The sequence below is a fragment of the Anopheles funestus genome, chromosome 3RL (genome assembly GCF_943734845.2).
Source record: "Anopheles funestus chromosome 3RL, idAnoFuneDA-416_04, whole genome shotgun sequence".
In the NCBI taxonomy this organism is placed as follows: Eukaryota; Metazoa; Arthropoda; class Insecta; order Diptera; family Culicidae; genus Anopheles; species Anopheles funestus.
The window spans coordinates 76,989,595-77,011,681 of NC_064599.1; the positions used below are offsets into that span (position 1 = coordinate 76,989,595).

A 22,087-nucleotide genomic window follows, 5' to 3' on the forward strand; every position below is an offset into this window, starting at 1 on the left:
ATATAATTAATATTCGGATGTGTGTGCGTAAAGCGTTATTTCATACCATGATACGCAGACTGCTTCACAGAATATACAACGATTCATTCATTTTTATTCAATCAATCGAGGAAGTGAATTCTATCCACACAATGCAACGCATTGCTTTAGTTATTTCTTTTTCCAATGTGTTTCTGCTTGATTGTATCAAATATTGATTTTAAGAGACCATAAAAAAGTACGACAGTAGTAATACGCTAAGGATCAGCGAAACGGTATTGGGTACATATGGAATCGATTCTTTCCCGGTGTGGATTCCAATATGTTGTATTTAACATTGAAAATGGCGACTTCTTCTGACTAATTTCGGACCTAATTTAAATTTCCCGGACAGCTATTCCTAATCCATCATCCGTAACGATGATGCAGCGTTGGTGAAAACAAGAGAATACCAAGATCAGTTGCGTGCACGTTTGGTAGTTGAATACTTTTAAAACGTAATACAATGCCACAACAAAACAGGTGGAAACATTATCGCAAAGTGTTTATATTTAGTACCTTTGCACAGAGGGGTGACTTCCTGCAAGTCGCGATTAAGAAGGAACAGACAATTCTACCACATATAAAATCTGTGCAGCTACAGACAGAGAAACTCCAGTGTACTCGGTATGTAATGAACGACGTGTGATCTTACTTCATCCACATGCAAAACACAAAGAATAGGTTGAAAACGATCCATAATGCTGTTGAACTAGCAATGGCAGTGGCGAAACAACCTGCGCTCTAAAGAGAATGTGTTTTAAACATTGTTAGTTAATTGGGCCAACTTCATTCGAAAGCGTTCATTTGCTTTGCGTGTTACAGGAAGCGGTACTAAACTACTTACTGCAGCCGGCTGGTGTGCAGAAGAGTTCAAGGCCTGAACGGATGTTGGACCTTACAAGCGTCCCGCTACTTATTTACGTTGCGCCGGTGGCACGTACATGGGTCGCTGTTCACGAAATTTTCCACCGGGCCGCTGTTGACCGTGCAGTGGCATCTGTGACTGGTGATGGTGTTGCGGCATATGACCACCCTGCTGCTGCTGCTGCTGGGAGAGATGATGCTGCTGTTGCTGCTGCTGATGAAGGTGATGTTGCGTTGGCTGATACTGATTCATCGCTGGTGGAAGCTGGCCCTGCCCCGGCTGGGTAGGGATCGGTGCAGCGACCGGGGCCATTGAGCCCGGTTTAAACGGTGCATAGTGAGTGTGTTGGGTACCGTGCGTAACATCTTGCATTGGAGCTTGGTACGCTCCGGGTGCAGCCGCCATGGGCGGTGCATGATGGGGTGGTACGTGTCCGTGGTGATGCTGGTGCGGAAGATGAGGATGGCCTGGATGGGGTGCAAACGGTACGGGTGCTGCTGCCGGATGCGGTGGCGGCATATGGGGTGTGGTGGGAGCGGGATGATAGCCGATTGCCATCGGAGCGGGTGCTGCAGGAGTGGCTGTCTGCGGGATGGGAATACAATCCGTCTTCAGCACCTCCTCATAGTTGCCGTATTCGAGAAAGTGCACAACGAATGTGTTCTTCGAAGTGTCAGTAATTTCAGCCGTATAGAGCTGTGGAGGAAATGTACAATTCGTAACGATAGTTTAACGTTTAAAGCATTAATTTATTTAACGGCAGCTGCCCTGTACTTACCCCTCCATCTTCCCAATATTTTGCCAAACATCGATCGCCAATCTTCCAGTTGGGATATACCGCCGATATCGTAGGGTTTGGCGGGGCCATAGCTGGTGCCATAGACATGTTGGCCGGGGCAAGTGTACCGTGCGGCGGAACTGATACAGGACTGGGTGCAGTTGCGAGTACGGCGGCTGGTGGTGGTGGCGGTTGTGCCAGTACACCGGTTGGCGTTACATTCGCTGCCAGCGGAACAACATTAGGTCCGACCGGCGACACAGTAGCTGGTACCGGACCGGGTGTCCCCAGATGCTGTTGCTGCTGCATCGGATCAAACTGTTGCTGGCTCTTGAGAACATTCAGAGCAAACTCATTCGTTTGCTTATTCTGGAAACCCATGATCTGGTATGGATTGTAATTGTAGCCGTTAGGAAGCTGGATGAAATTTTTCGGTACGCTCGGTGGCCCACCGGCACTTACACCGACGCCCGGCGAGGGCGTTACAGGCGCGCCAGGAGATGGACCGCCGGGTCCGACTGGAGGTGCATTGGTTACAGCCGTCGGGAGCGCTATTCCGGGTGGTGAAGCTACTTGCGGTGCCTGTGACTGTACGACCTGCGCAGTGTGATTGTTTGCGTTCGACTGTTTCATCGAACCGGGCTTGTTAGCGGCAGAGGCTGTGGACGATGGAACCGGCGCATTCGAAGTGCTGTTGTTACTGTTGGTAGCATTGTAGCCCGATGTCTTGCTGCCGGAAATTTGCATACCTCCCATCTGTTCCGTCACTTGATTCATCTTGCTGTTTGCATTCGTGTTCGGAGCTCCATGCTTGGTGCCACCGGCCGAACCGTAGGACGAATGTTGATCGGATGCATTACTCTGCCCAGCATTCGGGTGCTGCTGCGATCCGTGAGCCTTTGCAGGTCCTTTTTTGGATTGCTGCGTGGTATTTGTGGTGCTCTGCGGCGTATTAACTCCTGCGTATTTATGAGATTCTTCTTTTCCTCCATAGCGGCCACTTTTGTTTGAGTTCTGAAAGGGTGAACGGTAACGAGTGAAGGTAAATATTTTCATCCAATGCATTTTCCAAATATTAAAGCAATATTATCAACCAACTTGTGTTAGTATTCAAGGGCCAAGATAATTTGTGTTAAAAATAAAGATAACTGTGATTGTTCTTCACACAAAAATACTCCATTTTCAATATTCCTTCATTCCTACCTTGGATCCGTTAGTAGCGCCACCGCCATAATTGTTGCCATGGTTACCACCACCGGCTTGCTGATTGTATTGATTATGAACGTTGTTACCGTTCGCGGCATTGCTGTTATACGACGAGCCAGACCCCTGGTGCTGATTGTGATACCCGGACTGCTTGGATGTATTTCCGTAGGATGATTGTTGTTGCGATGGGGCATGACTTTGTGGTCCAGAGCCGGATTTACCGCTACCACCACCGCCTGCCGGGCGACTTTCATGCGAAGCTGAACCATGCCCGTACTGAGATGATTGCTGCTGATGGTTTCGTCCTTCCGAACCGTAGCTATTACTGCCGTAACCGCTGGCATTATTGTTTGACTGCCCTTTACCATTGTATTTTCCACCGCCAGTTGCATTACTGTTACTGCTGTTGTTGTTGTAACCGTCCTGGCGCTGCTGCTGCGAACTGTGACTGTAACCGGAAGTTTGATGTTGCTGATTGAACTTCGAGTCACCGCCGCGCGAATTTCCACCCCGTGCACCGGTGCCGGCGGACGGGTTGTTGGACGAACTGGAGGAATGATTATCATTGGTATTGGTTCCTCGGTAACGGCTGTTGCCCGACGAACCGTAATAGTCGGACTGCTTGTAACTAGACTGCTGATCACGCTGTGTCTCACGCGACTGGCTCGAATACTGTCCCTGTCCTTGCTGGTTGCTGTGCTGATCGTTGCGTGCTCGTTCTCCACCACGACCGGAAGAGGAGGTGGTCGTGTTGCGATTGGCAAAACTACTCGAGATATTGTTTTCAAAACGTTGGTTGTAATTTTTCCCACTCCCACCATTAACCATCCCAGCGGTGGAATTATGGTTGCTGGCATTATCACCATGGGAACGGTTTGCACCACCCGACGGTTGATTCTTCGATGGCGGGTGACGATTGTTACCCGTTTGCCTGCCAGCACTATTGCTTCGCGCACGATTTTGTTCCTTTTCGTTCGGTGTCGATTCTTTGCTGCTTGTTTTCTTACCACCTGATCCAGATGTTCCAGCTGTGGTGGATGCTGGTTCCGTATCCTGTAGAATATCGCCAAAATACTCAAACAACGACACCTTGCCGGACGGTTTCGCTTGCATCTCTGCATCATCGTCCCGCTTGCCGAAACCTCGTTTGCCCCCCGTTTTGGCTCCGTCCCCTTTACCACCGCCGGTTGTTGAATCGGATTGCGCCTGTTTGCGGTCCTCTATTCGCTGCAGGTTGCTTAGCGCCCGGTGGACATTGTTACGCGTCAGCTTAAGCGCATGAGTTGCTTGATCTTCTGTGAAACCTTTGTCCATTATCTTCTGCACGTTCGCGTCAACCATCTGCTTTGCGCCGCCACCAAACGTTTTCTTGGTACCTAGCTTCGTGGCTTCCGCGATGGCATCGTTGCGCAATGCATTGAAGGCCGTATTTTCGGTCGATTCTTCCTTTTCTTTTGGCTGTAGGCTCTTAAAGTCTTTATCGGTAGCCGCCACCGGTTGCTGGATTTTCTGACCGAAAGGAATCCACGGCGGTGGTCCGGAAGCGCTGAATTGCAATCGACCACCCTTCGCGTACTTGGCCATGGTGCGGCTTAGCTCCCATTTTTCCACCAGCGCCGTAACGTGTCCCCCGAGTACCTGTACGTTCTTTTCGCTCAGCATCATCACACCCTGTATAATACGGATGGGACCATTTTTCAGCAGAATCTTTGTGCCCGGCGGCGTGTTAAGGCTGAGCGACGGAATGTGCTCATGCTCGAGAGCAACGTACTGCGTTTGACCGTCAGTGACCGTAAGCTTCAGCAGGCGGGGGGCAACTTTCGATTCTTCGTTTACTTTCGGTGCACCCAGATTGCGCAGTTTTACCAGCTGCACTACACCATGCCCATCGAAGGTCTCCGACTTGGTACCCCGTGAGGCTAAGCTGCTCAGCGCACCACTGCCATACTCTTTCAAATCGGTCTGTGAGGTGGAAAATGTAAACATTAGCAATATTGTTGAACATTCTTCATGGGAACAAAGATAACTTTGGCATGAGTTTTGCAAAAAGCAATGACACCTACATTCAAGGCCAATTTCACAACTTGCTTCACATCGACGTTCGCAGTGGATCCATTTTTTTCACCTTCCAGCAGCTTGTCTAAGCCGGGTTGCGTGATGTACCTAGATTGTAATATACGACGAAAGGAAAATCAATACCATTTTCCAAGCGTCGGCCAAGCCACCCCTGGGCGTACTCTGTTCACAATCATCGCAATCCTTAGATACTGACCATCCTTGTTCCTGCAATTGTTCTAGCAGGCCCATTCTGCACGCTTGTGGATAGTGCGATCAATCTCTACCGAGTCGAGCAAGAGCTCTGACCGAACCCGACCACTCAATACCGTCGCTGCGTTAGTTCACTCACACGCGGAGATGCCAATCACTCGAGCCAAATGCAGGCGAGGAAGTAGTTTGTACTTCAATTAGTTAGCAAATGAATTTGCCGTCCACTTCCGCAACTAATAGCGAACGCGAAAAATGCACAAGCTCCTCTTTTTGTTCGATCCTTTCGACACACACACGCGTTTGACAGCACCGAGTTGCACCGAAAGCATAGCTGTCAAAATGCGTTTGCTGAAGTGCTGAAATGCACAGTGGTCTAGCATAGAAAATGTGTTCAATCCAATCAATACATTTCATTTTTTTTCAAACGCTATTTAAGAAGAAAATACAATATAATTGAATGATGTAAATCAATCTCTAGCAAGTTCATATTTTAGGATAAAGTAATATTAGTTCCTAACGACATTCAATTCTTTTACTTGGAAAACGAACAATAAAATTGAACCGGTTGTACTGAGAATTGGTGTCAGCACGCTGTCAATGTTGCTGACCAGGTGAATAGCAGCACTGCTGGGGAAACAGAAAACGGTTCCGGCGCACACGCAGCGCTGATTCAAATCTTGACCGTCATCCCAGCACGTCGTGAGCAAGTGTTCCTAGTGTTTGTAGTGTTCCGAAGGGTTTTCTTTTCTGTCTATCTGGAAATATCAAAACTGGTGTAAGAACGTGGCCTGCTCTAAATTGTGCATGTTTTTTCCTCAAATTTTAATTTAGTTTTGCGTTCGTTCTTTTCCCAGTTCTCTTTTGTGCACTCATTCTTTTCTGCGGGTAAAATCACACCATGGCGGTGATCATCTTTCTGTTGGACAACACCCCATTGATGCTACAACAGTCGATGATGAATGGGGTGCGCAATTCATACATAGATATCGCGAAACAGACGGTGGAAATGTTCCTAGAACTTCGTGAATCGCATCCGGACAGACAGTACGATCGTTACATGCTACTAACATACGACATTCCACCGAAAAATGTAAAAGCGGGCTGGAACGAAAGTATGGAGCAGTTTAAAACCGCATTAATCACACTACAATGCACTGGAAGTACATCGGACAGCAATGCACTAGGAAATGTGTTTGAGCTACTCAATCAGGAGCGCATGATGGTTGGCCTTGATACGTACGGATATGGAAGATGTCCATTCAACAACATGCGCAGCTGGATTGTGCTCCTCACAAGCCATCACCGCTATCCGAAGGTATACAATACGCAATGTTTGCCGCTTTACCCGAACTTGGATGGATCACGACTGACGAAGGAACCGTTCCGCTGGGATCAGCGATTGTTTGCATTGGTTCTAGGGAGTTTGAAAAGTTCGCCGTACATCGAAAAAATGGCTCTTGCAATGGGTGGATGGTGTATGCGGATTACATCGAAGAGAACCTTGGATCAAAGCATATCGCGACTAGCGAAAAGCTTAAATTTTGAGCTGATGGTTAATTTTGTACAAGAAACAACCCACATAACATGCATTGCCCAAACAAGCATCATCAAACTTGAGCCGTCGAATTGTGCCATCACGTACTGTGGTAAGGAATGGAAAGGGTCGTGGCCTTTCCCAGAATCTTACTGGCCAGATTTAAAACAAAATGAGCTGCCACCACGGGATGCTCATCCAGAGGTGCGCATTCTTCCTGTGTGTTGCGACGAACCGGTATGGACGATGAATATCCCAGTCGACAAGTACGAGGTGCGGGAACGCATGGGTGGAAGCAGCATACTACTTACAGCGGACGAAGACAAGGTATGGCCGGTGGTGATTACGACGAACACGAATCGAAAGGAACAACCCTTTGGCTACCTTAAACGAGCTTCCGGGAAAACATTTTTGTATGTATTACCCTACAACTATCCCGAGCTGCATCGACTGATGGATGAAAATTTTCCTCTTTTGAACGCGAAAAATCTGAAGTTCATTTACGCCATGAAGCACTACATATCTATGATACCACCGTACTACTGTTTTTACTTGCGCAAAGCGTTGAGCGGTATGTTGGAAAATTCGGTGTTGGAAACGGTATTGCCGGATGAAAACGTGTATTATCTTAATTATAACATATTGAAAAGTTTGAACAACATGCGACAGGATGCAAAATTGCACCGTATGCAATTGTGTGATTACGTGTCCGGGCAACAAGGCAAACCCAATGCGAAGCAGCTGGAAACCGCTCAGCTAATCAATGTACATGCGTTGCTACACCGGCGCAAAGAGGATACCGAGCAGACAGTTAAAAATATCGTCGTACCGACCACCGAACGGTCGACTTCGCCTCCAGATTATCGCAAACTTCACGCCATCGATCGGAAGGACATGCTCGATATGATAAATCGTTTGAGAAATGTCTTCTATTACCCGGAAAATATGTCAAGCTGCATGAATTCCCTCAAACACACGGTACCTATATCGCAGATGCAAAATTACACAACCCAGCCGAGTGTTGCCAGCCTGCGGACCATCACTGACAGCGATAGTACCGAGAGCTTTCCAGTCACATCGGTTCGATATAACCCGCAGGAATCTAACAAACGCACAACGAAGAGAATGAAATTACTTTAGACGAAAGGTAAATATTGCTCTTTTCAGACGATCCAGTCACATAGAACTTGAAGAAGCGATACACTCAGGAATGTTAATGTGAGGTCCGAACAGATCGATAAAGAAAAAATGCATACTACACGGACATGGAACTGAAATTGAACATAGATATCTGACTAAGAATGAACCTTACATAAATGATTGCGGAGGAGTGCACCGGCGGCACCGATAGGATTAGAATGTCCATTACTAGTATCAAAAACACCATTAACATTGCCAATCCTTAATTACCGAATTATGTATATGAAGAGAACTTAGAAATATTTACACTTGATGTAAGGGTGATTTGTTATAATCAGTCCAAAACAGATTGTACAGGTTGAATATCTAAAAACAAATCTATGTAAAACTTGCGTAGAGCAGTTGACAAACATCGTTTAGTTAAACAATTTCGAACATTTGTTGTTACGCGAAAAAAATCGTTTCCATTTCTTAAACAGAATTGCTGATTAATCTAAACACTAAGCTGGGTTGCGTCATGATCGTTTTCAATGCTGAACGTGTGAGGGAATTCAAAAACGTTCAAGAACACACTTGTATCTTCCTGTTTATTCCTTGAGTTGCTAGCAGTTTCGAACAAGAATGATCATGCAAAGAAATGGAACAAACTGTCCCCCTACGGTAAATAATCTGCCGACGCAGAAACAAAAAGAGGGGTAAAAAATATGAGGCAATGGGCAGAGAATTTTTCCTTATGAATGAGTTAAGTGAAAAGATCAGGTTACATTAGTGTGGTGCCAGACTTCCGGACTTGTAGACACTAATATTATATCTGTTGAAGATGTAACCGTACGAAACGAAATAGCGGAACCTATTTGAATCAGAAATCACGTCGCAAGCCATTCTTCATGCGAAAGAATAGAAGTCATTCTTTTACTAGACTACTCACAACTGATCACGTTTTGTTGTGTTTACGAATTCCTCGTTTTGTGATCTCTTGGTTCAATTTAAAAAAACAACAGAATCAGTGTTTATTGCGAGCGATTGTTGAAAGAATAATAAATCATATGTTTAATATCTTGATTTTTTGTAAGTTCAAAATTATTTTGTTTTACGATGTGTCATAACGATTTGTTCAAGTGAGTTAGTTATGGCCAAGTGTGCAACGGACTCGAATTGCCGCTTTCACCTTCCCTCCCGCCCAACATACGCATAAACATAAACAAATGCTTGTTAGTCAGCAGATCCGATTGTTGTTATTGCCTCAAAGCAGGAAATATGAAACGTCTCAGGGTCCTTATCGTACTTGTTGCGTTACGTACGCTGAAACGCACCTGATAAAGAGAACCAGCAGAAAAGATGTTAGACGATAATTAGATCAAAAAAAAGGGGAAACAAGTTTATGCTTGTGCCCTAGGCGGTTCATTAAACGTACGTCCGATTGACAGTATTGTGGGTGTCCCGGGTACGGTACTATCATGTGATACATCTCGCAGGAAAGGTTGTTTGTGGCTGTGTGTAAACAGTGGATTAATCGGCAGTTTCGCCAAAAGGAGAATTGTTGCTAATACATGTGAATTCCCCATTTGCCGGTCCGTTTCAGATGGCAAACTTTAACCAGATGCCCAATGAGGTAAGTTTGAAATAGTGGACAGTTTTGTGTGGCAAACAAACAAACGCTCAAACGACACTTTTGATGTTATAGATTTTGGAACAGATATTCGATCATCTCGATTGGCGGACTCGCCGCAATCTAACACTGGTGTGTCGACGATGGAATGCAGTCTTGCTATCGGAACGATACATTGCCCGCAACGTAACACTCCTGATTGATGGACAACGAACGCTGGTGCTTTCCAAACATCCCATTCATAGAGCTTACCCCAACTTGACACTCAAGCTGGATAATCCCATCAACGGGGATGCTTTTAAAGGACTGCGCTTGCTATCAACAATCGTCCCATCGCCGTCTAACGTGAAGCTGCATCTGGCATTCCCAAACGATCCGCGATGGATCGCAATGTGGGAAGGACAGTACATAAACCTTCGCACAGTACAAACGCTCCACCTGACGGGCAGTTGCCATACGGAATGTCCACGGGCAGTCGTGATACGCATGGACCAGCTTCGTACGCTAAACCTAGAGTGTACTGACGTACTAGATATATGGTTTGTGGCGCCCAAACTTTCGCGCCTTCATCTACACGTACTGTCCGAGGAACATATCGACTTTCTACTGCACTTTATCCAACAACTGTACGCGCTTAGCATCGTGTTCGATTCGAAGGAAAGCTACTTTTTCTACAACCTTAAAGCGGACAATTTGCGCGAACTTGCGATCGACCGGCGTCAAAAAGGCATGACGAAGAGTGAGCGAAACATTAGCATTGCATTCTTCAAGCGTTTGAATCAGCTGCAACGATTGGAGCTGCGCATGAAGTTCATCGACAGCTACGTGCTTCACACCATAGCGGACACACTGACGCAGCTGGTTGAACTGTCCCTAGAGGTGGCCGAAGGTACGATCGAGCTAAAGCACATCGCGAACCTGATCCGGCTGGAACGGCTGCGCATTGTGGCGTGTCGTGTGAATTTACAGGGTGTACACTTACCGGCACTACAAACGTTGGAGCTTGGCTCGGCGGAACTCCCCGGTACGTACCTCGAGGGCATCGAAGGACTGATGGCTTTCAATCGGATGCGATCGCTGACGTTGATGAATGTGAAGGTTTATCCAGAGATGCTGCAACTCACGCCAACGTACAGTGTAGAGCGGATGGTTATTGCCTTTTACCGAAAGGTATGTTGTTCTCAGCTTTAATTTAAATGTTCTGGCGAAAGATAGAAATTTACATTCATGTTAGCAAATTCCTAGTAAAATAATGGACCAATTGAATCATTTCTAATTTAAAATATTCCTTTCGCGCCTTCACAGCTGGAGGAGACTCACCTGCTGATACTGGTGAAACGTTTTCCAGCACTACGTTGGCTACGGGTCAGCCACTGTCACGGCATTTATCAGCGTGAAATAGACAAACTGAAACGAATGATGCCGACACTAGCAGTAGCATTCGATGAAGCTAAAAGTGATAGAATATAACGTAATCAAACAACCGAAGCCTTGGATGAGTGACACCCGACATCGCATAACAATAAACCCGTCTGTAAGAGATTTCAATGTAGCAGGTATCGCTAATGTTAATTTATTTTAAAATAATATCTGTTACACGTCGAACGATATCGAACGATTGCGTTATTAATGTAATGTTTTAGTTTGTACGCCATTTTTTCTCTACTGAAGGAGACGATTGGGGGGAATGTAATAGTTCCCGACAGACTGCTTTCGTGATCGTTGTGGCCAATCCAAATTCTTCCAGCTCGCGTATTTGATCGTGCAAATCTGGCACAGCTAGGGTTGCAATTAGCTGAATGAAGAAAGAGTACAAGATTAGATATTTTAAACACTACACGCCGTGTCAACTCGTCACCCCAGACGATCTTACCTTCTTGAGCGCCTCTCTTTGCTCTTCGTCGGAGAAACCAAGCAACACCGCAGCCATATTGGCACGATTCACGTTAACACAAACGTCGGCAATTTCGATCAGATTTAGGCGGAACGAAATGGGACACTTTTGGACCATCACTAGCGAGCGTGCGAGTAGCGCATCCTCGGCCAACGACTGTTCCCGATTTGCACTGCGGAACGGTTCCTTGATCAGCAGCTCCCATGCCATTCGGTAGCCCTCGAGCCCAAACAGCTGCCGGTGGGCAGTAACGATGTCGATCAGGGCACGCAAATTTCCCACCAGCCCCAACCGTGCCATCTGCTTCAGGATGCCGTTCCAGATCTGCGGTACGTATATGTCGTACCCGATGCAGATCAGTGACAGCACCTCCAGTCCCTTCGGGTTGGTGGCGTGCGATTGCCAGAGCATTTTTAGCAATGCCATCTTGTCGGTTTCTTCGAACCGAACGACAGAGATCGTGTGCATGCCGAGCGCCTTCAGCAGGTGGACACACTTCAACGCAACGTAACGTCTCTGGGTGAAGAATTCCCGGTACGTCGTACAGTTGTCGTCGACAAGCTTGCTAAAGCACTGATAAATCTGCAACTGTTTGCTCACGTCCGATGCACCTTGCGATGCATCCAGGCTGGAGTTTAGTTCGGCTACCAGAAACTCAACACTTTTCGAACGTTGCCAGCTGCTGAGAATGTAGTAAGCACGCGCCATACACTCATGCACGTTCGATTCATCTTCCTGGCTTGCGCCCGAAACGTTATGATCATCGTAAAGCGTTTCCTCCAGCATACCGCTACCGTTGTTGAACGCATCGGCAGCAGCCACCATGCCCGATCCACCGAACATCGTAAGCCATTTCTGTAGCAGCCCCATCTGAATGGCTTCCACGTCCAAATCGTGCAGCTGTCCGATGGTGGTTGCTAGTTCGTTCACCTTCACCTTCTGGAAGCACGATTCGCTGTACAGTGACTGGATCAGTTCCTGCGGGTTCTTCACCAGCTGGAACTGTTTCTCATCGGTGACACCGTACTGCTGGAGCAGCTGTTGCGTTTTCAGCACCGGATACTTCCGGTAGATCTTTTCGATCTTATCCTTCGCCTCCGGGATGCCGATCAGGTTGGATTCGTGCGCGCGAGCAAACTGATAGCAGGCGTATGCTGCGTTCACCTGATCGCCACCATCGAGCGCATTGCAGGTGATGTAGTACAGGATGTACAGTTTGGTGGACAAATCGCACACACTGTCCACGATGCGAAGTATCTGAAGCGAACAAAAAATGAAAAAATGAAATCAATCAAGTACAATCCAAAGTTAAATTTCTTCCCGCTCAAAACATACCGACTGCAGGAACGCTTTGTTCTTCGACTGTCGATGCCATTCGGAATGTAGAGATTTTTCTCTGTTCTGAATCTTGTACTCGTTGATCGAATTGATGACGGCCGATCGGCAGAAGTAGTCGTTCATCTCACGACAATCCAAACCCTCCGCGGACGCTTTCAACGACACCAGTATTAACAGTTTGTGGTAGTTTTCGATCGTAATGTCTTCCTTCAGCAGAACCTTTAGCGGTTGGCGCAGGATTAGCATGAACGGGTATCGATATTTGGCAATTTCCGGCAGCATATCGCCGTCGGAGTGTATGCGCATCCAAGCCTCGAGTTCGGTTTGTCCCGGACGTTGACGGCGTCGCCCGGTTAGCTGATCCTTCATGAAGGTAAGTATGTTACGCCACGTCTGTATGTCATCCTTCGTTTCGCCGTACTGCGAAAGTATCTCAAAGATGCAGAAGAACTGCTCGTAAAAGTACCCATTGGCCTGTTCCATGTACTTGCTCAGTTTGCTGCAGAGCAGCACCACGTTGTCAATCTCGGCCAGGTACGGTTGCAGCTGTGCCAGCATCGCCTCTGTTGTTTCGTTAATGACAATCTCTTCCTGTCCGTATGCGTCCGTGCGGACGGTGAACGAAAGATCCTGCTGGCCGAGCAGGGTGATTACCTGCGAGACGAGCATCTGCTGGTAGTCCCAACCGAAGGCGTCGCTTAACTTGCGCAGCAGCTCCACATTGATCACCTTGTGCTTGAGTTCCTTCATCAGGTCCGACTGCGAGTGGAAGATGAACGATTTCTTGGCCTTCAGCGAAGGATCTAGCTTGCACAGCTCGTAAAACAGCGTGTACCGAAGCCGCTGGTTACGCTCCTCCACTGCCTTCGCTTCCTGCCCGATGGTGAAGTAATAAAATTCGAGCATCGTATGAAGTGCGATACGCTGCGATTCATTCGTAAGATTGGTGCGCAGATACTCGAGACAGGCGTCACGGTTTTCACACGTGAACAGCGTCATGATGGCACCTGAAACGGAAAGATTAATCTCGTCGTATATGGAATGGCGCGATAAATACCGTAGTTTAAACGTGAATCTATACTTACCGCTATAGTTGGGTTCTTTTTGCGAAAGCATGTACTTGATCGTTTTGCGCGAAACGTTTTCTGCGTACGGAGTCGGTATCAGTAGCCCTAGCGTTGATTGATAGGATCGCAGCTGATGCACAATACCGATAACCGGCGGGTATTGTTTTAAACGAATCAACCCGTCGAGCGTGGTTTGAAACGCGGTGGAAATGGCCACCTCATCTATCGGTCCAATGAGGGCTAGAAGGTGTGTGAACGTGCCACTCGAACCTGTGCCCCCTTTCACGCGCAATAGTACCATCTGCAGTGCAAGCCCTACGCAAGTGACGATCGTTTCTTGCTCCTGCACCTGTCGGTTCCTTGGCACGCTAACCTGATCGAATTCATCGTTTACCACATCGAACGTGGAAAGTGATTCACGTTTGAAGTCTTTAAAATTTGTCGTTCCATTAATGCCATTCTGTTTGGCTATGCCATCTTCCGCCAGCTGCTCGTACATGGCGTTAAACACGGTTTCCGGGATGATCGTACGTTTGCTGAACTCATCCTCAATGCCGACCGGATAGTAGCGTGCACCGAGTTGGATCCAGCGCAACAGCTCCAACCGGACAGCTACTTCCTGCGGACAGTCGGTTGCGGTTTGATAAAGCAGCTCGCGACAAACAGGAAATGTAAGTGGATCTTCCATCCAAGCGTAGCACTGGTTCGAATGCATACTTTGTACTTGCTGCACGAGAAGCAACGAAACGATACGATGTACCGAACTGAAAGCGTTCGGTTGTCGCAGGTTAGCCATTTCGGTAAGCTGGCCCGCTAGAAGGCAGCTAAGATGAATGTTTTTCAGCAAAACCATAACCTCGTACAGGGAGTCGAGCAAATTCATACCCAACAGTGACGAAAGCCGTCTCATTGCACCCAGCAGCAAATCGACAAACTGGTCGCGATTGTGCTGTAGCTTGGCAAAAATGCTTCTAATGCCGTTAAGCAGCAAACTGGTGCGCTCGGTTGTATGGCTATAGCTGGCACAGGACACGGACAATCCAAACTCGGCACGTAGCTGGACAATATTCACGATTTGCTGGATAGCGTTTTGCTGATCGGTACTGGCTCGTCGCTTCAGCATCTGTAATGCTTCCAGATACGCGTTCGTCATGTCAGTTGAAATTCGTCCTCCATCGATCATACGCTAAGGATAAAAAGAATAGTTGAAATATAATAAATAGCATTCTGTTTTTGGTTTTGCTTTGAAGTAGCTTGCAGCTGTTCGATAGTTACAATCATCATCGAAATGCTGCTTCGACAGCAATTATCCCGTCGTGTGTTCTCCAACTCATCAAGATACTGTGCAGCGGCAATCACTTCACCATATTCAGCCATCTTTACAATAACGCTCACATCCGTCCTGAAGGCCAATCCGCGATCTGTTTTCACGATAGCATTAATATCGGCCAGCATCTCCGGATGGTGCAGCTTCAGTACACGCTGCACCAACAGCTGGGTATTGAACAGTGCCTTCAGACTCCAGCCATACTTCACCTTCAGACATTTGATGATCTGCGTATTCTGTTCGTTGATTGTTTCGGCCGCGATCGGTAGATCGCTAGCGGAGTAGCGCATTAGTGAAGCAACGGCTGGAGACCACGGTACCGGAGCGGCACGCAATATTACCAACACCGTTTCCAGCTGTTGTTGTTCATCATACAGCAGCTCGACGAGCGCAACGCACCGCTGATCCCAGAAACTGTTGTGCTGATTAACGGTTAGAAACTTCACGTAGTGTACGATTTGCTCAAACAGCAACTGCTCCTTGCCGATGAAAAATTTGTACAGAAACTCGGTAACAATGCGAGCGAGCAGATTGAGCGGTGTTATTTGTAACAAACGGAATGCGGTACTGTTGACATCCTCCTGCATGTAACAATCGAGGCTCGCCTGCAGATTGAACTGCTGCTTCAGTATGACAAGATCGCGCAACGCACTTGCAATGCGGTGCAATTCTTCCATGTTGCTGTCGTACTGTAGCCGCAGATCGATCAGCGGGAACTTTACCTCCTGCAGCAGCTTGATCACATCCTCGATAAACGTTAAACCGATCATGGGCCAACCGGCCAGCTTTTGGAAGGATTTGGTGCGCGTTACGATAAACTGTACCAGCAGATGCATTAGCTGCGGTTGATGGTGCAGGATGGGTCCGACGAAATGAAGCAACCACTGCACGACATGCAATGGGGACGTTTCCTTCGGTATGGCACGCAACAGGCAGGCCACTTTGGAGTCGTCGAGCTGTGGCAAGATGCAAGCGATGTGCCGTGACCAAATCAAGCACGCCGCATCCATATCCTTCTGGAACAGCTCGGTGCACAGTTGCAGTAGATTGTCGTGATACACAAACTGCTGCCAATCCTGGTCGATTTCGTATGGATCGATCAGCTTGAGCGTTTCCATGCGCAGCAACCGTTCGTTGATATCGATCACCGATTCCATGTCAACGTTCTAGAAAGAAGAACCAGAGTTCTATCATCCGTCTGTCTGTTTTGAGTTACTTCATAAAAAGCATTACCTGGGCAGCGGACACTTTTTCGAGCAGAAACTGCAAATAGCGTTTTTTCATGTTCCTATCAGCAATGTTGGCATCACGAATGGAGGTAAGAAACAGTGGATCATTTACGTCGGCCAAAGCCTTCATTAACCGGCAAAACAAATCTTCCGCGTCGGGTGATGTGCCGAGACCTTCGAGCAGTTGCTTTGTACGTGCCTGATACACCAGCTGTACGTCCAGCTCGAACTGTTTGGCGAACTCTTCAGCCTCATCCAGACGTCCGATTTTAATTAGCTTTACCAAACGCAGCGATGGGTCCGTTTCGGACAGTATCTTCAGCTCGAACTCTTGCACTATCGGCTCACTGTGCGTTAGGCCAGCGATGTAGTAGATGTTGGCCGAATTTTTCGGTTGCTGCACCAACCAAGTGTGTTCGGACATTTCCATTTCCTGGCGAATTTCCATCGCTAGTTGGGTATTAAACGGACGATGTGAGTTGTTTGTGAAACAGATACCAAATGTTTGTTTATCTATACTTACATGGGAAGCTAACGATCTTCATCAGAATCTTTCCGTTACAGTCTGGCTTGGTTGTTATGAGCAGTTCGATAATTTCACCAGTAGTTTCTAGTATCACAAGCTCTTCGATACGAAACATGCATGGTAGTTCCGACATCATCTTCGTCAGAGGACATATTTCAAACAGCTGACCACTGTAGGTCAACGCGTATCTGTGAAGATTCAAACAACGAATTAGTGCTTTACAGCCAAATGCAGGGAAGGGAAAAAGTGTTTTTAAGACGGCATACTTACTTGCAGTTCATGAGGGTAAACATTTTTTTCACTCCATTGTATTCCGGCTTCAGCGGGACAGTTTCGACGTTCTCCGAACTGGAGAAATAAATCGAATGTTTATTTGCAGCAGCAATGAACGGGACGATTGTCTCCTTGCCGTCACAGTATTGCCGGATCGGAATGAAGCATGAGACTGGATCTTTAAACAACTTTTCGATCAACTTCTCGTAATGTGCATACTGGGAAAACTTTTGTTCTTGCTGACCAGAAGTAATGGATTCGAGAATGTTTGATTCATCGAGAATAAGTCTGTGGAGCGAACCTTTTGTCGTGTGTAGTAAGAACCGACCATTTCCTTCGTCGAATATGCCGGCGAAGGTGGTTCCTCCCTTTCCATCGGGGCTCTGCAACTCTCTGTAATGAACCGTACCAGTACTGCATTAGTAATGATTTTAAGGACCACCGAAAGCATATGAATACTTACAATGTAAGCAAAATAGCTCCAGATATGTGCAGCACAACAATGGTACCGTTGGTTAAACCGCATACGACGATATTTCCACTAGCTGAGACAGCAATTACTTCGACCGGAGACACAGCATCAACAAAATTCGCTTGATTGCAGCGTTTTTCATCTTCGTACAGAATCAACGCATTGTCGATCGATATAATTAAACGGTTGTTTTGTAAAATTCCATTTATATTGGGTGTTTTAAGGACCTATAGGGGAAGAAGCAACCTTTACTTAAAGAATGTGCCAAGCGGAAGGATGACCCTTGGTATTACCGTTTCCTTGCTAGAAATTCTTAATAATCCACTCGTACAAAACACACCCACAATTGATTCGTCGATCGATGAAACAGGTTCGACGCAGAACCACATATTTAATGATTGAAAACGAACAAATTAACAAAATCCCTGAAGGAAGTACAAAATGTCGCACGGCGTTACCAAAAGCGATAAACAATAGAAGAACCGCTAACGAAAAGAACCGCTTATTTTGAGTTTGATTTTTTGACAGTTCGTTTGGCAACCACAGTATTTTGATTGTTTTGGAAATCTACCACACATGTGAATAGTCGCGTGGACGACAAATTTAAAATAAACTGCAGTTTTTTATTCAAATTTTTATACAGTAATTTATGGAGTTCTTTGATCTAATGAAAGTGCCATTGAGTAAAAATTATAAAAAAGTATAAAAATAATAGTGATTGAATTGTATTGGACACCAAAACGTAATCCAACATGCAAATGGATGTGTTTTTATTCATTGTCCAACAAAGCTGATTGTTCAGATTATTATTTGTTAAATTATACATTATTTATTACATTAAGCATATTGAACTTACACACAGCATTGTTTTGTTATCCACAATCTGTATCGTTTGTCTTAAATCAGAAGGAGAGAGCTCGTGTTTCAACAATTTAGAAGTTGGAATTGATAGGATCATCGAAGGCTCATAGACGAATACTTGTGATATGCACTTTTCTAATTTGTTTCAAATTAAATAATAACATTTAATACATGTAAGTTTTTTTTTTACTCGGTTAGAACGGCCTGGCCGTATCAAGACTTATTTTACCACGTAGCAGGGTAGTCAGTCCATGCTACGGGGAGACGGTCCGGATGGGATTTGAACCCGGTCCCTGCCGTGTGGACGGGCGCCGTTTTTCACATGCACCACCGCCCCAAATAATACATGTAAGTAATAAATAACAAAATTGATAAGACAGATATATGCTGTGGGACGTGTGGATCTAGATCTTGGTTTGAAGTTCCTCATACAATACGATCGATATCGAATCCCGAATTCAAATTGATATAAAAAGACCTGCAAATAGTTTAACAGTTCATGTAGTTTCAGAAGATGCATAAATTGCATCTGCAATGAAGCTTCCACCAGCTGTTCTCGCTGTGAATGGGTTCGACGAACGGAATGAACTAACCGATGGCAACCCGAGAACGCACATGGCACGTTCGGATTTAAGCGTCTTCACTACCCTTCACTTACCCCCATTTTATCCCACGTGGCTTTCTGTACATTTCTACACCTAGCCCGGTACAGTTTACTACCGGCGAAAAAAGGAATGAAATAAAAAAGCCATTCCTCCGAATGGCCTGCAGCACGAAGTGTTTTTTTGATTCTCTTTGATGAATCAAATGCAGGGTTGGTCTACGCTGATAAAAGAATGTTTTTTTAATAACATAACAGTATGTAAAACTACAAGCATAAATTATTGTTCACATCGTGAAGATGAAAGATGGGTATCCTATTTTAGTTGCTTATCTTACTTGTCTTATCTTATCTAAGTTGTAAAGGAAAGAGTAACTTTGGAAAGCAATCAGTAGACGCTGTCCCTAGTATATTGGAAATTCCACTTGCAAACTAAACTTGGGCTTGCAGCATTAGCTATATACCGATAATTTCTAATGATATGATATCTAAATGAATTACAATGTTAATAAGTAATAAGTTCATATTCACACCTAGTCAACCCTGCATCGGACACGCGTTCACTCACGCATTTGCTTGAGCAACGCAACAGTGAATTGTCGCGGTGCGTTACTCGCGCGAAGGTTTGCTCGTGGTTCGTGCATGTTCAACAGTTCAGTTATTGGTGTGACTTTGGCGAGATCGGATCGGTTCCTTTCGGTTTTTCCCCCCGTTCGGTGCGTGCTGTTCTGTGCACAGTTTAGGTGTCAGCTGTCCGGGCGTATCCGAAAGAAAGTTGGCCTACCGCAAGAAGTGCGTGGTGCTGTGGCGTTCGTACCGTGCCGTGCGTTAGTGTGCGAATTGCACCGTCTGGCGGTGCAGCGTGCATTCGCTGCACTATACATATATTTTGTTTTTGTCTGCCACACTTTTCGCGCCCGCAGTTTGGTGAATTTGATACTGTGTAAAGGTTTCACAGTGTTGTGCCGCAAGGTAAAACAGTGTGTGGTGATGGAAAGGTTTGCTGGTAATGTATAAAATGCGTAAAGTGAAGTGTGCGATTTTGTTGCTGTTTGTAGCTGTTGATACAGTTTGCACTGACGGTGTGTTTATGGGCCGTTTAGGGTGGAACAGGTTTTTTTTTAATCGTTCAGCTAGTGCAAGCGTTAACAGTTGTGTTGGAAGTTTAGTAGTAGTAGTTGTAGTGGCCGTAATGATGAGGCAGTCTACTAGTAGCAGGGCTAATTTTTTTTTAATATTTTATGAATTAAACATGCGTTCTTTCAAAATGTAGTTCAGCTAAAAGACCAATTTACCCTAAGTCAAACACTTCTAATTGTTATCGAAACAAATTAATTAAAACAAGCGAACAACCTTTTGAATGATCGAATGTATAACACATTCTATAGTTTTTTTTGGAAGAAAGTTTGTATTGTTAAACTAAAAATGTTGCTCAAATTATTGCTCAATAAGATCGTATTATTATCCAATCCAATTAGCAGTGGATCGGTTTTCTAAACGAAACGATTGATCCATTTTCGATGTAAACTCACGATCACATTAAAATTACGATTTTGATCACATTTTCCCTTCATCTCGTGAACCGTGACGGTTTTTTTTGCCCTTTCGCCCGCTTAGAACAAAGAGCCGCACCGTAACGCTTTGGCAGGAAAAGTCGTCATCGAAAACGCGCGTTTCGAAAAGAGTCAGCGACCGCCGCCACACCGTGATCGCTATAGGCTGATCGGATGGTGCGGTGTTCCACCGTGTCGGTGCTTTATTTATAAATAACACGAGACGTCTGTTTTCTGGTGATTTTGTTGACGTTTTTTTCTTCCACCTATACGTTAGCGTTAGCAGGTTTTTCCTTTTGCTGTAACATGTTTGATTTTCCTTTTTTTTCCCCGTTTGCGTTTCGTACATGATGTTTTAGTTTCCTTACTCACTACGAGATGAGAGTTTTGAAGCATGAATATATTTTCCCGCCAACAGTAAGACTCTTTAATTTCTTTCTGCGTAGATTTTTTGAGATTTTTTTGCTTTTTAACCTGCTTTTGTATTTGTTTTTACGTGCGTCAATCGTTATCCAGTAGTAATTAAACCGTTTCCAGATGTTGGATGATCGTTGAGAAGATCTAGAATGCGATCATGTAGGGTGCAATTTTATTAAAATGTTTTTTTTTAATACGCCAGCCATTGATAAGGAAAATTATTTCAAACAGTGTTTCTAGAAAGTGTGTGTTAATGGTTTAAAAATTTAGTAAACGTGTGATCGTGATGTGTATGAGCTGTATCAAGGAAACGAAGTAATTAATGATTATCGGACGAGAATCAATTGGAAGGTAAGATCAAATTTTAATGGAAATTTAATCCAATTTCAACCAACAGAAGTATTTATACTTGCTAGAGGGTATAAACGTTAAGCAATTATGTAAATAATTAATATTTGAATGTAAATATCTTATGATAATTATGTTACATGGGATTTAATTTGCTTTAGTTTTGCGTTTTGTTCATCACTCATTTATCAGTTAAACAAATATTACAGCTTATCATTCAGTAAGGTCGATTTTTGTGGACGCAATCGTATCTTACACATCAACGCGTAATCTGTATGAGATATGAAAAACAAGTCGTGGAGGTTTTTATTATCGACCTGCGATTGGCGTTTCACTGTCGTTCCTGGTAAAGGGTCGTAAAATATCGACGACGATTGCAAATCGTTAAATACATCTGTTCGCCAAGCATCTGTGTCCCGCGATACGCGGCAAGGTTTAATTTCTGCCCACAAAAGGTTTGCGAAACGGTGGCAGAAGCTTACATAAAAAACGCTTATTAGCATGTTTTAAATGAAGGCGAAAAAAATTAATGATAAACCAACCAAACGAAACGGGATGATGGATTTTTGCCGCAAAGGGGTTGAAAATGGGTCACATTTGGCGGATGTGCAATTTTACGCGCTGTGGTGATGAGTTTTGATCGGATGGTTTAACGATTATTGGAATCGCAGAGAAGGGAGAGAGAGCAGAAAAACCGAAGCTTGTATTTAGCAGGATTTTAATGAATCATTTTGAACGCTATTTTTTAACGTTTTCATCA

The 22,087-nt window shown here is 45.3% G+C and overlaps 5 protein-coding genes across 9 annotated transcripts in view; 3 read left to right on the plus strand and 2 right to left on the minus strand.

Annotated features, from left to right (window-relative positions):
- Positions 1-111: 111 nt before the first annotated feature.
- Positions 112-5,437, minus strand: LOC125766960 (tudor domain-containing protein 3). 2 transcript variants are annotated; one of them, XR_007418707.1, is made up of 6 exons: positions 5,143-5,437; positions 4,934-5,033; positions 2,868-4,832; positions 1,665-2,678; positions 866-1,582; positions 112-762 (listed from the first exon to the last, which is right to left on the minus strand). XR_007418707.1 is itself a non-coding variant. In XM_049433096.1 (5 exons), exons 1-5 carry the CDS (start codon positions 5,175-5,177, stop codon positions 935-937), a joined length of 3,762 nt encoding a protein of 1,253 aa, XP_049289053.1. In that variant the 5' UTR covers positions 5,178-5,437; the 3' UTR covers positions 112-934. The 2 variants fall into 2 exon arrangements, 1 of the variants encoding a protein (XP_049289053.1); XM_049433096.1 differs by having other exon boundaries at positions 112-1,582.
- A 599-nt stretch (positions 5,438-6,036) lies between these two features.
- Positions 6,037-7,812, plus strand: LOC125769563 (integrator complex subunit 6-like). Its single transcript, XM_049438295.1, has one exon. The coding sequence runs from the start codon at positions 6,037-6,039 to the stop codon at positions 7,810-7,812; it is 1,776 nt and encodes a 591-aa protein (XP_049294252.1).
- A 1,161-nt stretch (positions 7,813-8,973) lies between these two features.
- Positions 8,974-10,979, plus strand: LOC125767042 (uncharacterized). Its single transcript, XM_049433284.1, has 4 exons — positions 8,974-9,256; positions 9,395-9,424; positions 9,497-10,591; positions 10,727-10,979. Exons 2-4 carry the CDS (start codon positions 9,395-9,397, stop codon positions 10,889-10,891), a joined length of 1,290 nt encoding a protein of 429 aa, XP_049289241.1. The 5' UTR covers positions 8,974-9,256; the 3' UTR covers positions 10,892-10,979.
- Positions 10,980-11,060: 81 nt separating this feature from the next.
- On the minus strand, positions 11,061-18,134 carry LOC125766946 (kinetochore-associated protein 1). Its single transcript, XM_049433055.1, has 10 exons — positions 17,841-18,134; positions 17,539-17,774; positions 17,073-17,468; positions 16,800-16,990; positions 16,281-16,726; positions 14,996-16,213; positions 13,739-14,906; positions 12,651-13,660; positions 11,295-12,572; positions 11,061-11,216 (listed from the first exon to the last, which is right to left on the minus strand). The coding sequence occupies exons 1-10, from the start codon at positions 17,934-17,936 to the stop codon at positions 11,061-11,063; spliced, it is 6,195 nt and encodes a 2,064-aa protein (XP_049289012.1). The 5' UTR covers positions 17,937-18,134.
- A 625-nt stretch (positions 18,135-18,759) lies between these two features.
- Positions 18,760-22,087, plus strand: part of LOC125766962 (guanylate cyclase 32E) — a 41,322-nt gene continuing 37,994 nt past the window's right edge. The window contains exons 1-2 of one of the 4 annotated variants that reach the window (XM_049433098.1): positions 18,760-20,015; positions 21,182-21,330. The gene's annotated coding sequence lies outside the window, so the exon portion shown is untranslated. Of the gene's footprint in view, positions 21,331-22,087 lie in introns of all 4 variants that reach the window. The other 3 variants (XM_049433099.1, XM_049433100.1, XM_049433097.1) reach the window with 3 other exon arrangements.

Excerpts from the sequence above, each read along its gene's own strand:
- LOC125766960 (XM_049433096.1), bottom strand. The coding sequence starts at position 5,177 with ATGGGCCTGCTAGAACAATTGCAGGAACAAGGATG. Across the intron at positions 5,034-5,142 it reads CAATTGCAGGAACAAGGATG|GTACATCACGCAACCCGGCT; the intron begins GTCAGTATCTAA and ends ATTACAATCTAG. Across the intron at positions 4,833-4,933 it reads TTGTGAAATTGGCCTTGAAT|ACCGATTTGAAAGAGTATGG; the intron begins GTAGGTGTCATT and ends TCCACCTCACAG.
- LOC125769563 (XM_049438295.1), top strand. The coding sequence starts at position 6,037 with ATGGCGGTGATCATCTTTCTGTTGGACAACACCCCATTGATGCTACAA.
- LOC125767042 (XM_049433284.1), top strand. The coding sequence starts at position 9,395 with ATGGCAAACTTTAACCAGATGCCCAATGAG. Across the intron at positions 9,425-9,496 it reads TTAACCAGATGCCCAATGAG|ATTTTGGAACAGATATTCGA; the intron begins GTAAGTTTGAAA and ends TTGATGTTATAG. Across the intron at positions 10,592-10,726 it reads TTATTGCCTTTTACCGAAAG|CTGGAGGAGACTCACCTGCT; the intron begins GTATGTTGTTCT and ends GCGCCTTCACAG.
- LOC125766946 (XM_049433055.1), bottom strand. The coding sequence starts at position 17,936 with ATGTGGTTCTGCGTCGAACCTGTTTCATCGATCGACGAATCAATTGTG. Across the intron at positions 16,214-16,280 it reads AAAAAGTGTCCGCTGCCCAG|AACGTTGACATGGAATCGGT; the intron begins GTAATGCTTTTT and ends TCTTCTTTCTAG. Across the intron at positions 13,661-13,738 it reads AAAAGAACCCAACTATAGCG|GTGCCATCATGACGCTGTTC; the intron begins GTAAGTATAGAT and ends TTTCCGTTTCAG.